Source organism: Agelaius tricolor, unplaced genomic scaffold (genome assembly GCF_023055355.1).
Source record: "Agelaius tricolor isolate 1412-34295 unplaced genomic scaffold, bAgeTri1.0.p SCAF_24, whole genome shotgun sequence".
Taxonomy (NCBI): Eukaryota; Metazoa; Chordata; class Aves; order Passeriformes; family Icteridae; genus Agelaius; species Agelaius tricolor.
Window position 1 is genome coordinate 12092987 of NW_027269284.1, and position 15665 is coordinate 12108651.

Below are 15665 nucleotides of genomic sequence, written 5' to 3' on the forward strand. Positions count from 1 at the left end.
TTTAGAATCACTGGAGACAAAAAAAAAAACGTTTTGTTTCTTTACAGAGCTCTGAATAAGTAAGTGAGCAAAACCACATATACTTTCACTGAGAGCTTATTCCTATTAATGTAAGGCAGTGCATTTAAACCACCTCTACGAACATTTCCATTTTTCATATGAACTGTGAAGCATGCAGAATTTCTTCTCCTTGTAATTTCAAGTGTTAATGACAGAGGAAAGAACTGTATACTTCAATCATACAATAAATTTACTATTTTCATGTGTATCTCACAAAATTATTCAGGCTACATATGATAATCGATATGTTCAAGGGAATAGTTAAGATCAGTGACTATTTTAAACGGTTAAGAAAGCAGCCTTTCTTTTGCCTTCTTTGGTCTCTCCTAGTCAAAGTTTCTCTTTTACAAAGAGAAATTTGTTGGATTATTGGTTGATTATTGTTAATAAATAAACTCTTATAAACAGGATTTCATTATGGTGATTACAGATAGGGGGAAAAAACCCAAAACCATAAAAAGTTACAAACGAAAACTAAATAGACCCAGCCGTGGCTTTCCAAACTCTGGAACAGTAACTCCACTAGATGCAAACTGTTCTATCCAGCTCGGGAGGTTGGCAGCTCAGTATCCGAAAGGAAGGGCGCCTGCAGCCCCGGCTAAGCGACCTTCCCGTCTCGTCCCTTTGGAGGGGAGCCGCGAACCCTCGTGCCCGGCCCCGACCCCAGCCCGGCACGCCCGGGGCACTGCAGCCACCGAGAGCGGCTCTGGGCTGCTCCAGCGGCTCCAGCCGAGCCACTCCTGCCTCCAGCGCGCCACGGGCAGCGCACGGGGACCACGGGAAACTCCGTCAGCACAGCACGAACTACGTTATTCGCCGCTCCTTTGCTGGCGGCTTAAGAAAATTGGATTACAGTCGTGTACGTCTTTTAGTTGACGATACCTCTTCGGGTCGGAAGGCCCGCCAGAGGGCTCGGCTGCCGGGCACGGCGCGGACACCGGCGGGAAGAGCCCGCGTCCCCCGTGCCTGGAGGGCCTGGAGGCGAGGGGGAGCAGCCAGCAGCTATCGCGACAGCGGCAGCGCGACAGACTGGAAGCGCCGCGGGCTGCTCCCTCCTCAGCAGCAGAGTCAGGGGCTGCGTGAGGGGGAAGGCCGCGAAGGGGCTCGGGGCACCGCGGCGAGGGAGAGGAGCTGCCGGCGGGGCCGGCACTGACCTTGCCGGTGGTGCCGTCCCCCAGCACCACCAGCTTGAGCTGGCGGTCCGGACTCTCCTCCTCCTCCGAGTCCGACATGATCTCTACGGCCCCGGCGAGAAAGAAGAGGCTGAGAGCAGCCGGGAGGAGCTGGGTGCAGGAACGAGGACGGGACAGAGAGAAGAGCGAGCGCCACGCTCACGAAGCCGGCAGCAACGGTGGAGCCACCACCGCCATCTTCCTTCGGCGCGCCCTCCGTCGCTATGGTCCGCGCGGGGCGAAACCAACGGCAGCGCTGAGGAAAGGGGGAGAAGCGGTAACTTGAGGGCGAGAGCTACAGCAACAAGTCCAGCTGCTTCTTCGGGACACACCCACTTATTCCCCCACAGGGTCGGGAGATGGTTCAGCCCGGCTGTCGGCCGCTCGCCGCGGTGGCTCGGGCCCCGCAGTGACGCCCTGCGCGGTAACCGAGCAACGGAGGGCGGGGCGGGGGCGGGGCTACGGCCCGGCCGCCCCCGCTGAGGGGCGGGGCCGCCCCGTGTGGGGCTGACCGGGCGGGCGGCGGGGGTTTGCTATGGCAACTGCATATGGCAACTAAATAAATAGCTATGGCAGCCAAATCACAGTCGCTGAATGGTTTGCGTTGGAAGGGACCTTAAAGATCATCTCATTCCAACACCTTTCTCTAGACCGGGTTGCTCAGAGCCCCGTCCAGCCTGGCCTGGAACACTGCCGGGATGAGGCAGCCACAGCTTCTCTGGGCAGCCTGTGCCAGTGCCGCACCGTCCTGACAGCGAAGAATTTCTTCTTGATATCTAATCTTACCCTGCACTCTTGCAGTTTAAAGCTGTATGAAGTCCCTATCTGTCTCTCATAGGGGGGTACATAAAGGCCTGTACAGTAAGGTCACTCTGGAGCCTTCTTTTCTGCAGACTGAACAATCCCAATTCTAGAGACTCCACCACTTTTTCACACAGTCTCAGAACTTTTCTATCCATATAAGCAATCATTAAGAAAACTTGTCAAGGTAGCCCTAGCTGAATTTTAGGCCATTACTTTATGTAATATAAAATACATTGTATAGCCAGGGAGAACAGGCTATAACCTTCTCTTTTGCATCAGCCTTCCCTGAGTTTGAAAACTGCCAGTATCCCTTCAGCCTGTCATCTTCCCCATAGACTAAACAACTCCTCTTCAGTCAGTCTTTCCCTCGGTTGTCTTTTCTAGACTTCTGATTATTCTTGTTGCTTTCCTTTGGCCCCTCTCCACTTTGTTGCAGTACTGTGCCAAAAACTGGATACAGTACTTCTGTTGAGGCCCTGGGAATACTGAGCAGAGTGGAAGTATTACTTCATGTGTCCTGCATACAAGACTTCTGTTTACATATCCCAGTATGATGTTTGTTTTCTTGACGGTGTGACATTGCTGACTCATATGAATCCTGATTTATCTTTTATCCTAAAAGAGCCTCTGGATGCTCTCCTGTTATTGGCATTTCATACACGTTGAAGCTTTATTTCTGTTTGACTGTAGGGCTTTCTGCTTTTCCCCATTGAATTTAATCCTGTTTCAGGCTACTTGCAACATTTGTCTATAAAATTTTATTTATAATGTTATCCTCTAAAATGCATGCCAACCATCCTGACTTGCTTATATCTGGAAGTCTAAGAACCATACTCTATTCAAAAGTCATTAATAATGATATCCAATAGGACCAAATCTCTTCAAGCCTCCATTTGACATATTTTTCCAGTATGAATGACAACAATTCTTTGGACATTGTTTGTATGACAATTTGAACAGAACCCTCTGGAACTCTTTGAGGTATAGATGTATTTTAATGGATTCAATAACAAGCTAAGAATTTTTAGAACAAGTTTGTATAATGTCTGAATAGCAATCATACCTGTTTCAGTCTCTTTCAGGTTTTCTTTATGAAATGTATGTCTGAAATTTCCAATATTACAAGTACACTGTTTTACTCAATCCTCGGTTGGATGAAGAAGGTTCCATATTGATCATGTATTCATGTGTTTGCATAATTGAGGCTAAATGCTTTTCTAATGACATTCTGGGGAAAAAAAAAAAAAAGAGGAGGGCAGATACACCATAAAGTACATTAAATTCTAATGGAAAACAAGACACACACCTTTGTCACTCCATACTTTGAATCAAATGTAACGTGTTCTTCATTATTTTCCACTTCAGATAATCATTTAGCCTAATTGTACTGCAAGTTCTCTTAACTTGGCACTTAAGTAAGATCAGCATCGGGGCTCAGCATTTCTTGGAAGGAAGAGCAATAGAGACAAACATGGAATTTTCCTTTATGATTTCTGACATATTGAATAGTTGTACAGTTGGCATTAGACATTTAAAAGCTCCACATCTAACACCAGGGCAGACACATGCTTGATAAACCACTGTTGGTGGAACTGCTCATATTTCTGAAATGCCACCTCAGTCACATTAAGAAAAAAAAATATGAAATATTAATTAAAAGCTTTCTTGATTTTGAGGAGAAACAGATTGTGTTTAACCCACAAGATGAGAAGCTGCATGTGCAAAGGCAGGATGATAAGAGAGCAAGGTGCTCTAGGTGTCCAGACTACATGTATTTTCATTTGAAATACCACAAAGAAATGTGTGTGTTATGATAAATATCCCAAAATTTAATTTGCTTCTCTTTCACCTTCAATGTTGTATTCACAGGCTTAAATTTGTCTTGAGCCTGTGTATCTGATCTGTTTAAATAAGCAATTATATATTAAAACATAATTTTGGAAATACAATGAATACTTGGTATGGATAAACACTCATGCTTGCTATTGACTACTGAGAAAAATGAATGGAAACTGCCCCAGGAGATGGCATAGTAATGCAGCTGGGCAGCTCAGCTCCCAAAAACCTCCTTGCTTAAGTCTATGAATGACAGGGATGTACTAAAATCACTTTTTACTATATAAAAGATCAGTGTACAAGAAAAAAGGTGCCTGGTGGAGTTAATGCTTTAACAAGAATACTACCAAAGAGTGTTGTTTACCATTATTTAACTTAAGCAGCATAACAGGGCAAACAATCTGACTGGAAATCTTTACACATCTCGCTTGCGATGTTCAGCAAGCACATTAACAGGGTGGTGTGGTCATTTTACAGAGTGGTACAAACTTTTGCTACCAACACATCCCCTCTGGGAGGCTTTCAAATTGAACTATTTTTGTCATTGCCATCTTTACTAAATATGGGTAGCATTTTATAGATGAAAGGAAGCTAGTCTCAAAGTGTTTGATACTTCACAGTTAAAGGAAATATATGAAGTGTGGTGAAAAGCACTGGAATTAACTAACAGATCATTGCAGTAAAAAAAAAAAATCATTGATGGCAGTATAGAAATAATTTGAAACTCTAATGCATTTTTAAAATACTAAGAAAAAATCCTTGACCAGTTACTCTGAATGGAGTTTTCACTGAAAAGAGCCTGGGTCACCAAGTGACACAGACAATAAATATATATTGTTAAATAAATATATATTGTTTGACATTCTGTCTGTATTTTGTAACTCTCCATAAGTAGAATCACTGCAACTTCTGAATGAGTTTTTGGGAGGCAGAGGTAGTAGAGTGTGACAGGACAGGCCAGAGATGTTTAGGACAGGAGACAGGCAGCAGTGGAGGAGTTAGAGCTTATATGTAGGTAGGAAAGGAAGGCTGGAAAGGGAAATCTGTGGGAATTTCTGAGGGGCAGAGACAAAAGTGGGAGTTTTTAGTATTCACTCTTCACAGTCCACATTTTTATGTAACATCTTCATCCATCTCAAGAGACAGAGACAGGTACCCAGCTCACCTCATTTGGGTTTAAAGGAACATTCCTTCCTGGCCCCTGTGAATTTTTGTGTTGCACTTGTTCCCTTCTTCACATTTTCCCCTACAAACCTGGTTAAATTTTTTTAGTGCAGCCCATTGATTTTCATTTCTGCTCATGTTTTGAGCTGGCAGTCAGAAATACTCTCTTTTTTTCTCCTGTCATTTTGTTACAGTTTAATTAGAAAACTATTTTTGATAATCAGTTTCTGTTTGAAGAAATAGCACAGTTCCAGTTTTGATTTCTTTGCCTCCTTGCTCTTAGGCTACCCTGACTAAGTAATTGTGGCATACACAGTCCACCATGTTTGCAAATGCAAACTGTACAAATGCAAACTACACCTCTGAATGTGGGAGGGGTTTTTTTAGAATATAGTATAAGATTGTACTCCCTTATGCAAGTATCTACAAAAGCACTAAAAATCATTGCTTACATGGGAAATAGATGTATGCTTCTCCCAGGCTCTGAGAAAAGGTGTGAATCAAGCTGAATGAGGTGGAATCTGCACTGAGAGAAAAAGGAATAGCATGTGTGGGAGCCTTCAACGTTTTTGCCATCCTCTTCAAGAATGCAGGGTCATTAGCTACCAAGTCATCTGGGCTGTCCTTACAGCACTTGATGGAAACAACACATTTCTCAGAGTGATTGACATGAACTGTGTCCTCTGTTACCAATACAAGACATTCTTTTAACATTTGTTCTGCTTTTTCTGCCCATGCTTACACAACAATACTCATTCTCTTTTGAGTTTCATTCATACCAATTTTTCTATTTCAAGTCTCTGTTGCTGGGATCTGCACACACTCCTCTTCTCCAATGTGGAAATTGAAATTCCATTTGTTTGAATGAGGGAAGTGTCCTTGAAAAGAAAAGAAAAAGTGGAGTGTTCATTTAAAAAGAAAATATATTTACTTCCATTATAATGCTGGGTTTGCCACTCGTCTCTGGAGCAGAGTAGAGAGCAGGTGTTGGTTTTAATTGCACTACAGATTTGCAAATAAAACCCAAATTGTTTCTACATCACCAGTATCATCTCTAATGTCTTTACCAGACACTGTTTTCTTCTGCACTGCTTGATGACTGTGCCTTGAGTGAAACTCAGTGATTAATGTGCCTGACTAGACAGACAACTGAGTGGAAATGGTAAATAATGACTTGTTTTGATACATGTAAGAAACAGTTCCTACTCAAGCTGGAAATCCTTGCTTTTGGAAGGGCATTCTTCCACTTGCTTCCTGCTAACCTAAGGTCACGTAAGGAGTGACTGTTTTTAGTGCTGTTGACTGCAGTGATGTAAAGGTCTCTGGCCCAGACACTGCAGTGAACAAGACTTTCCACTCAGGAATATGGTTAAGCTGAAGGCCGCAACTTTTATGAACTACATTGCCTAATAAAACAGAAAAGAACCACTGGCCAGCTGTTCCCCACAAACTACCTAGTAAAACAGGGCCAGTGAGGTTCACCAAGCACAGGACTGTGGAGGCCAAGCTAAATGTTTAAGAGAAAGCTGACCACATCCTCCTTCTGGCAATAGTGACCATGGCATGTGGTCCCACTGGAACTATCTCCTCCTACATTGACTCTGCTGGGGAGGGGAGAGAAATGTCAGCAGTAGCTTTTTAATTTGTGTAAGGCACTACCTTTTTCCCTGTATTGTGGAAAGGTAAATAACTCACTGACACCTGGCTAGTATTTAAGACATGAGCAGTAATTCTAGCCATAGTTAACATGAAAAACCCACATTGGAAACCTGCTCTCCAGTTGTGTGAGTGGACAAACAAGTTCTCTTGTCTTTCCACTAGCTGAACTTACTAATAAAGCCACACCACATTTTCATTGTGGTAAACACTTTTTCTCACTTAAGTACACTGTGTAACTCAGAGTATGAAGTCCAGCAACAGCCAGGCTAATAACAACAGTTACAGAAAGAGAAGGTCTTTTTTGACCTACAGAAAGAGAACTAATTTATAAATTAAGTACTTCTAACTTCTACTGAGACAGTCATGCAAATCTGGAATTTCCCACATGAACACAGAGGATCACTGGGAACTCCTGTTTCTTGACCCCAAACCACAATGCTTGTTGCAAAAATGGAGAAAGCTGTCTTCCTCACAGTCTTGACCTGTTACCAGTCCAAAAAAAAAAGCTTTTCTTCTTTTCTTTTTATAACACCATGGAAAAATCTAGAATTATTTTCTAGCCTGTAGTGCAGCTTTGGAAGGACCCACCTGAATCACTGGTGTTGAATTGGAAGGCCATTTTCCCTCACCACTCTTTTTGGAAGTTTGTTCTGAGGCCTGGTGGTTTCATTCCATATTATGGGTTTACCCTTCCAGCTCTGCTGATGGTGGAGTGTGCAAGCAGCTGCATGGGGCTTGGTTGCCAGCTGGGGTAAGCCACGATATCCCAGCTGACAGAGAAGCTTCCACCCAATCTCTTGGTCCCTCTCCCTCAGCAGGAGCAGGGTGAGAATCAGAAGGACAAAAGCAAGAGATGAAGGTTGAGATAATTACAGTTTAATAAGTGAAACAAAGCTACGCACACAAGCAAAATTTTTTTAAAGGTAATTAATTCTCTACTTCCCATCAGCAGGCAGATGTATAGATGCTTCCTGGAGAGCAGAGCCTCAGCATGCCTATTTGGGAAGACAAGTGCAATAATCTCAAATGTCCCCTTTCCTCCCCCTTTCCCCCAGCTTTTTTTACTGTGCACAATAATTGCATTTGCTTTTTTCACACAGAAATCACATTTCCAATAGATCTAGTAGCCATCTCATTCTTCTCTTAGACTATTAGCTATTAAATCTCATCTTCTCCTGAATATTAAATTACTAGTTTCCAAGTGTTTGACTTTGCAGTCTATATGGCTGAATCTTATCCCACATCAATGGTTTTGGGCCACAGTTATCCAGTTCTCTTGGCCCAGTATCTTGAGCCTCTGCTGTAGCCTCCCAAAATCCTCTTAATCAGTTAATCAACCTGATCCTGCTTTTTGTAGGCAGCTCTTTAAGAAATGCATTACACAATGTTGCAACTGAAACTTATTGCTCAGGTGGCCCATCCCCTGCAACCTGATACTTATTTCAGTAACATCCGTCATAATTTTCTCTTTATCTAATTCTCCCATCTTCACCTTATCTAGCGATTTCCATTTTTCTGCCTTAATGTGTAGCTACTCCCACACAGAGAAATGAACCCAAAACTTAAAATACCTTTCTGTCACCCCTGCCTTTTTCCCAGGCTCATCTTCACTCCCTGATTCTCCAGCTCCTGCCCTCGAGGGGTGCAGGAGGATAAGGAGTAGGGGCTGTGGTCAGTTCATCACACATAGCCTCTCCCTCTCCTTCTTCTGCAGGGGCACACTCTTTCCCTGCTTCACCATGGGTTTCCCAAGGGTCACAGCCTCTTTCAGGGATCTGCCTGTTCCAGCATGGGGGCCTGCAGGGGCTGGTGGTGGATCTCTGCTCCACCATGGAGCTCAACAGAGCCCCTGCCTCTCCAAGGTCTGCACTACAGGCTGCAGGGGGATAAATAATCTCTGCTCCGGTGCCTGAAGCACCTCCTTCACCTTTTTCTCCACTGACCTTGGTGTCTGCACGTTTGTTCTTCTCACATATTCTCACTTCTCTGTTCAGATGCACTTATGCAGGTTTCCCCCCCTCTCCTTAACTCCTAGAGGTGCTGCCACTGTTGCTGTTGGCATGACCTTGGCTGGTGACAGGTCCAGCTTGGAGCCAGCTGGTATTGGCTCATGTTGGACATGATGGAAACTTCTGGCAGCTTTTCACAGAAGCCACCCCCATCCCCTGCTATCAAAACGAGGACACAAAAACCCAATACATTATCATGTCTAAATTGCCCATGTCTAAAAAATCTTTCAGCAAATCAACTGTCACGTTAATATGACAGGTAAAGTAAACCTGTGTTGCAATGTATCCTGTTTTTCACTTGCCTACAGGTCCTTATGAACATTCTTTTTCATTCTGAACTACATGTCAAAAGAAATCCCTTGGAAATACATCAATTAAATCTTTTATATAATCTATCAGTCTGTGAAGACTGTGTGAACAATACAGAAGACAAACTCGATTTTCTGAAAAAATTATTAATTGCAAATCATATTTAATAACATTTGACATAAATATGATAGTGAATATATCCCTTGAAGCACTTTTATGATCATCTTTCACAGCAATAATTATTAACTATTGATCTTCATCCAAGGAATTGCACATACACGAGTTGAATGAATCTTGACATTGGAAACCCTCTGCAATCCCCTTTCTTCCAAGTCTAGACAATCTGCTCGAAGTCATATATGTTACTAGCCTCAAAGGGAAGAAAAGAGCTCCAGATTTCCAACTTTGAGCTCTCCAAATATATATTTATCTGCAACATTAAACTGCAGATGTCATAGTCATGACAGTGCAGCTCTGTGTTCACTGCAGTACATGCCAACCATGCTTTCAGAGTGCTCAAAGCTAATTAATTCCCCAGACTCCTAGACTTTATTATCCTCGTTGCTGTAGAGCCTTTACTCCTCTGCTCCTTCACTGTGCAACCTCATCTATAAGTACTTGGCAGCTGGAAGGTACTGATGTCCAGTATAGTTGTCTGTCATTTTGTGTAAAATTGTCTCATTGTTCTTTGATTGTCCCCCATGACTGTGGAAACTTTTTTTTTCTTTTTCCCTAGATTGCAATTTGCAGTTTTTAGGGAACAAATATGATCTATTGGCTATACCTGTGTACATCACCTAGAGAACTGAGATCCTCATGTCTGACTACAGATTTTAGCTGCTGTGAATATTCAAGCAATGCAGTCATGTGTATAGCTCAGTCTGGAGTTATTGGATGCACACTTTCCTGTGAAACTTTCATGGGAGAGGTAAGTTTGCACTGACTGCAGACACCCAAGACTGATTTTCTTGAGCAAACAACTATTTCAGTCCAAAATTAATTTGAAGTATCTATGGAGTGTCATTTAGTATCCTCCAACTCAGCTGTGTCCTGTTGTTATAGTCTATATAAGATACAGTACTCCAGAGGATGGGCATTTCCTCCACAGACCCACCAGCCAGCCATCAGCTGTGCCATCTCATTGCCACATCAGCAAATGAAGGCAAAGCACTAACTTATCCAGAAAATGGTCACCATCTGAATAGCTTAATGTAATATCTCAATCAGCTTTGAAATGTATTCTATGCCCAATAGATGTGTGTGTGTCACTACCCACCATGACAGAGAGCTCTGACTGTGTTCAGGAGCCAACAGCTGCAGCAGTTCAGGATGTCACATCCACAATTTCTTCATGGTTTGCTACCACCACTGACAGCAATTAAGGTGCACCCACACCTCACCCACACCACAGCCTCACCTGAGCAACCTAAGCCATGATATGAGCAATCAGGCTGGGCACAAGTCCCTCCAGCTGCTGCAGCTGCTGTAACACCCAGCAAACTGGAGAGCTGACATCCTGGCTGGGAGCTGGCCTCCCATAGGTCTAATGAACATGCTTTCTTAGACATTATTTGTGTAATTTAGCACAATAAAGTTCACAGCTCAATGTCAATGCGTCTCAGCTGGAATGACAACTCATATTTCTGATAGTTTTTCTGTTCATCTTTCTTATTGCACATGAAATCAGAACTGTCCCCCGGTTTTCCATAAGGGACTATGACCAGCAGAATTACGTCTCTTGGATAACTGGTTTTCAAACCCCTACTTTGTATCAATTTTCTTCTGATGTGGTATCAAAAGTTGTGACTCACTCAAAGTGTTTTTCCTCAACGCTAGCTTATGTGCTTCCAAACTAATTTCTTCCCAGGAAATTCTACATCTTGAGGGCAATTTTATTATTGCTGCCAAAACTGTAGGTGTTTCTGATGGAGATGAAGTGCTTTATGGCATGATTATCTCAGATCTAAGTCAAGCCAAACCATAGAGGTATATTAGCAACGTGGTAAATATAGAAAATACTAAGGAAGAGAGAGTTAGGAGAAGCATCCCAGCAAAAGCTGGAAGAAAACTGTGACAGAATTTGCATATCTAGTACTCTACTCAAGTAGACCAAGAAGAAATGGTGCAATTAAGGTTTTGAGAACATGCAATTATTACTAAAGAAAATTAGGTATTATTTTCTATTTCCAGAGAATTCCACCATCTACACTTTTAGCATCTTATAATGCATCAGTTGTTTTTATCTTACTTTACTTTGGTAAAATTCTCACCAGTTAATAACACACTCAAATTCATATTCAATTTGACAATACATTCAATTAATTGAGAGCTTACTCAGCTTATTGCATAGACTTAACAGAATACTATAAAAATATCTAGACTACTATGAGAATTGAGATTCTGACTTAAAATGAGATGTGGTGTGTCTTTAATCCTTCTCATCATTTGACACAATTTGAAACATTTGGAGTGATTTTCTATTCTTACTTATAAGTAGAATGCCTGTTTTTTAAAAGGAAATATGATATTTGAGTTGCTAGTGTTCCTTTTAAATGGACAAATGTACACCCACAGACACAGACAGTATGTATCTGTGACTGCTGGAGCACATCAAGTGAAGTGGCTGGATTTTAGATTCCTGCTGGCAAACACAAACATGTTGGATGCTGTGCAATTCTGTCACTTCACTTTGGTTCTTCAATGGCAGTTGTAATCTTCTGAAAAAAAAATTGGTCTCATAAATTTCTGAGCTCTTTGGCTGAGTTCCTGCAATCCTTTGCCTATGCAAAACTGCCTTCGACTCAAGCTTTGTTATCCAGTAAAATATTACGAAAGTTCTCCACTGATCTCACTCTGTCATGCACGAACTTTTCCAAGACATTGCCTGCTAGATTTCAGCTTTAACTGGTAGGCGTTATTATGTTTTCATTTTCCTCAATCAGGCAATGTCTGTCTCAAGAGCAAAACAAGGATCCTTAAGCCAGACTCTTGCACTGCACATGCAAAGAAATTTTTTTGAGATCAAAGGAGAAAGTCTGGCTGGTCTGAAGGGTGATATCACTGCTAATCCTGTTTCATTTTCTGCCTAGTGAGAATGAAGAGCAGAAAACTTTATATTGTATACACTGTAAACATAACAGAGGGCATGAGCCTGTCAGCCTATCATTGACACGAGACATGCAGACCTGGATCCTGACAAGGATATTTTGTGAGCAAAGGCAATAATGAGGTTTTGAAAAGCACACATTTAAGAGTAATGGATGCTTTAGAGCTGTGCTCCTACAAGTTGTGATTTAAAAGGCTGGAGGCTTCAATTTCAACCACTAAAATTCAAAATGACAGAAACTTACAAAATTTTATTGCTCTGCATTTAATAAAATTTACATTTACAAGCTGTCAATTTGAAATGCTGAATAGCTCATAGTTTAGAACACTGAAAACCAGTTTGAATTACTCTTGGAGTCCATTGCTGCCTACTCACAGTCTTTCTCAGATATCCAGAATAATCCATTCATCACACACTTTTCCTATCTGTCTTAATTCATCTTTGGCCCCAAAAATATATTGGCTTTGAAGGAAGGTCAGGGAAAGAAATGCATCTTGCTGCCATTAAAAAACCAAAAAAAAAAAAAAAAAAGCCACCACCAAACCAAAACACATAAGCATAATGACTGAAAAGCTCCCTTTCTGCTTGCCTAATGTGCTAATATAAGAGCATTAAGGCCAATGTGCCATCTACAGCTTAGTTGCTCTGGCTGTCTGGATTTTTTTGTTAATTTACAGACTCAATTATGTAGACTCTTAAATTCACAGCATTAGTGGGTGGGAAGGTAGATGGTTAATGAAAAAACACAGAGTAGGAAACTTCTGTTTTATATGTATCTTGGGTAACATTTTTAGAAGAACAAGGATCAAAGATTGTAATTTAAAGAAACTCTCAAGACAGGAATAAATGTACATGACTTTAAGGCACCCCTAAAAATTATGGGATGGCTAATATCCCCATGCTTCTGTGGTCTGTTTTAAAACAAAAATATTAAGCCAAATGTTTGGCTCTATATAATAAAAACAGATTATCTAATGGTTTCCAGTGGGAAATATGAGAAAGAGCATTCATAAAGACTCTGTAATAGTTATGAATTATAAAGACTTCCTCATTTTCAGTATGAACTGAGACCCCAATAGAAACTGTTAGATATTTATTCACATGCCCTCAAAGGGACTGTGCATGGACATTTTTAATTAACATTATTTGCAACACCCTACTCAAGTTGTTCATTATGAATTTGACATGTTTTGAAGTCCTGACCAGAAAGTTTTCATCACTTACTCTAATCACACCATTCTTACATGATTTTAATACTTTTAAAGAGTTACAGTGATTTGCAATCTATACTTATGTTAATGAAGAAAGAAAACAATGTTTAAGTAATCAAGATCATAACATTAAAAAAGGAAGTCAGGAAACATAAAATAAACTTTGGCATGCCATTAGGCCTTCTCTGTAAGAAAAAAACAAGTAAAAAATAAAGGTACAATTTGACAGCACTTTTGTGTTTCCAGAGACACCCATTTTGTTGCCATTTCACTCTTCTCTTTTCAGCTGCCCAAAATGTTTTGACATTTATTACTGGGTATACTAACTTCTCCTCCATCTGTCCTCACTGGCCTGATGTCTCTGCCTATCAGTTCAAGTTATTAAGATGGGGTAAAATGTCTTTGTCTTGCCTCATTTGAATGATTTTCCTTAGCTTTTCTCTTTCATGCAGTTTTAGCTACTGAAGCCAAAGGTGCATGGTGATTCTGCACAGATTTGTCTTAGGTTACAGCACTGGTAGTGAAGGCAGAAAATATGCAGTAAAATATTGACATGACCTTCAGGTTTGTGTCTGTGCAGGACAAATAAATTGTACTACTTTCTTCCTAGAGAATGGTAAACATAACTAGAAGAAAAGTGACACTGGAGAGAGCTGAGAGTACCTGAGAGCTGTATCATGACAGAGACAGAGATACGTGCTCATCTTCTTGAAGGTCTCACAGGCTCAAATATGTTTAAACTTTGCTCTTTAGCTAGGAGCTAAAATGTTGAAATATAGCCTTTTAAATAAAACCGGCACTTGGCATATCCCTTTGAGAGCATGTGTTTAACTGTCTCGGCTACACCTTTTATGTTCGTAGCTACACGTTTTCCTTGAAATTGGTTTCGTAAATAACAGCTGGAGCTGTAGAACACAAGATGGCAGTGTCAGACGCCACGTACCAGCAGGGGCTGTGGGACGGTCCAGAGGGATCTCCTGAGAGAGGAGACAAGCAAGAAGTGCTGAGATCTTCGTCCTTTCTTTAATACCGCTGTGGAACAATTGCTAGGAAGCTGGGAGACATTTCCGTTCTAACAATACCTAGAAAATACTCTGCAGAAGGAATGAAGGTACAGTATGCTCTGCAGAATAGGTTTTGCTCCACACAATTCACTGAGATCTCCAGGTCTAAGGTGGTGTGTTAAGACATTAACAGTAGTATGTATCTTACAAAGTTATCACAGAAAAGGGACCTCCTGTCTCTGAAACATTCCTTTTCTTTCCTTATCCTAGCAGAGAATGAACATATGAGTTCTTCTTTTCCCTCTCTTCCTTCCCCCCCATCCCCAAATTTATATATCACTGGTCTTTACATCGATACATATAGTAAGAGGATAATCTTTGTCAAAAACATATAGGAAAATTTATTTACTAGTTCTTGAATGCCATGGTGTTTTTCCTGATTTTAGGAAGCTCCCTATAATCGATGAGGGTGTGCATGTGAAGGTCAGGGTGGAGAGGGTGTGAATGTGATCTAAACCGTGGCAAAAGGGCCAGACCGAACCTGCCCGAAATGGGGCCAGCTGAGTCCAGACGCCTGCCAGAAAATTTAGGGGGAAATAATTTTAAAGACCCTTTAATCAAACCTGTATGTCCAAAGCGAGGAAAGGTCATTAGTAATTACTGTTCTGCTGAATTCGAGGGATTCTTACTGGGGTGTCCTTCATGACTTCCTTGGCACTACCGAGCACCTGAGCCCCAGTCCCTCTCCCACGGAGGAACGTGGGTCTATTCCTTTGCATGCTGGAGGTCGGACCCTCAGTCCCGGAACTCCGGGATCCCCCGGCGATGTGTTTGGAAGGGCCGCTTCAGCCCAGCCTGCTTTGCCCAGGCGAGCAGCCCCGCTCCCGCCAGTCAGGCGGTTCCTGCTGATGTGCAGTTGCTCTTTTTTTTTTAGTATATACTGGGCTGGTGTTTTGTTTTGGTTTTGTTTTTTTTTTTCCCTATCATCTTTTCCTCAAATTCGAGAGCTGAGAAAGTATTTTGTTTAATTCTTGGGGAAAGTGCAATAACACCTCAGACATCCTTGGAAATTTAACTAGAAACAAACTAGTTTAACTAGAAATCCTTATCAAAATACCTTCTCGGGAGCCGAGAAACCTCAGACAGACAATCCCTCTAGTCTTTATTTTAAAGTGTATGGAAGGCTAAATCCTTGCACTTGCTCGCCTAAACAGGCTGTGAGACCCCATTTCCTCAGCTGTCCAAAACGGGGGTCGGTGTGTTCGCCCTTTGCGGGGACGTTTTGCTGCCGTGGAAGGTGCAGCAGGGCCGGGGCGGTGCGGTGCCAGGCC

General features: G+C 41.9%; 1 protein-coding gene across 2 annotated transcripts in view; it reads right to left on the reverse strand.

The window, feature by feature from the left end:
- RAB28 (RAB28, member RAS oncogene family) overlaps positions 1-1632 on the reverse strand; it is a 63186-nt gene extending 61554 nt beyond the window's left edge. For both annotated transcript variants that reach the window (XM_071447224.1, XM_071447223.1), the window contains exon 1: positions 1215-1632. In XM_071447224.1, coding sequence (XP_071303325.1) covers positions 1215-1292 — 78 coding nt within the window. In that variant the 5' untranslated portion in view covers positions 1293-1632. The remainder of the gene's footprint in view (positions 1-1214) is intronic.
- Positions 1633-15665: the final 14033 nt, after the last annotated feature.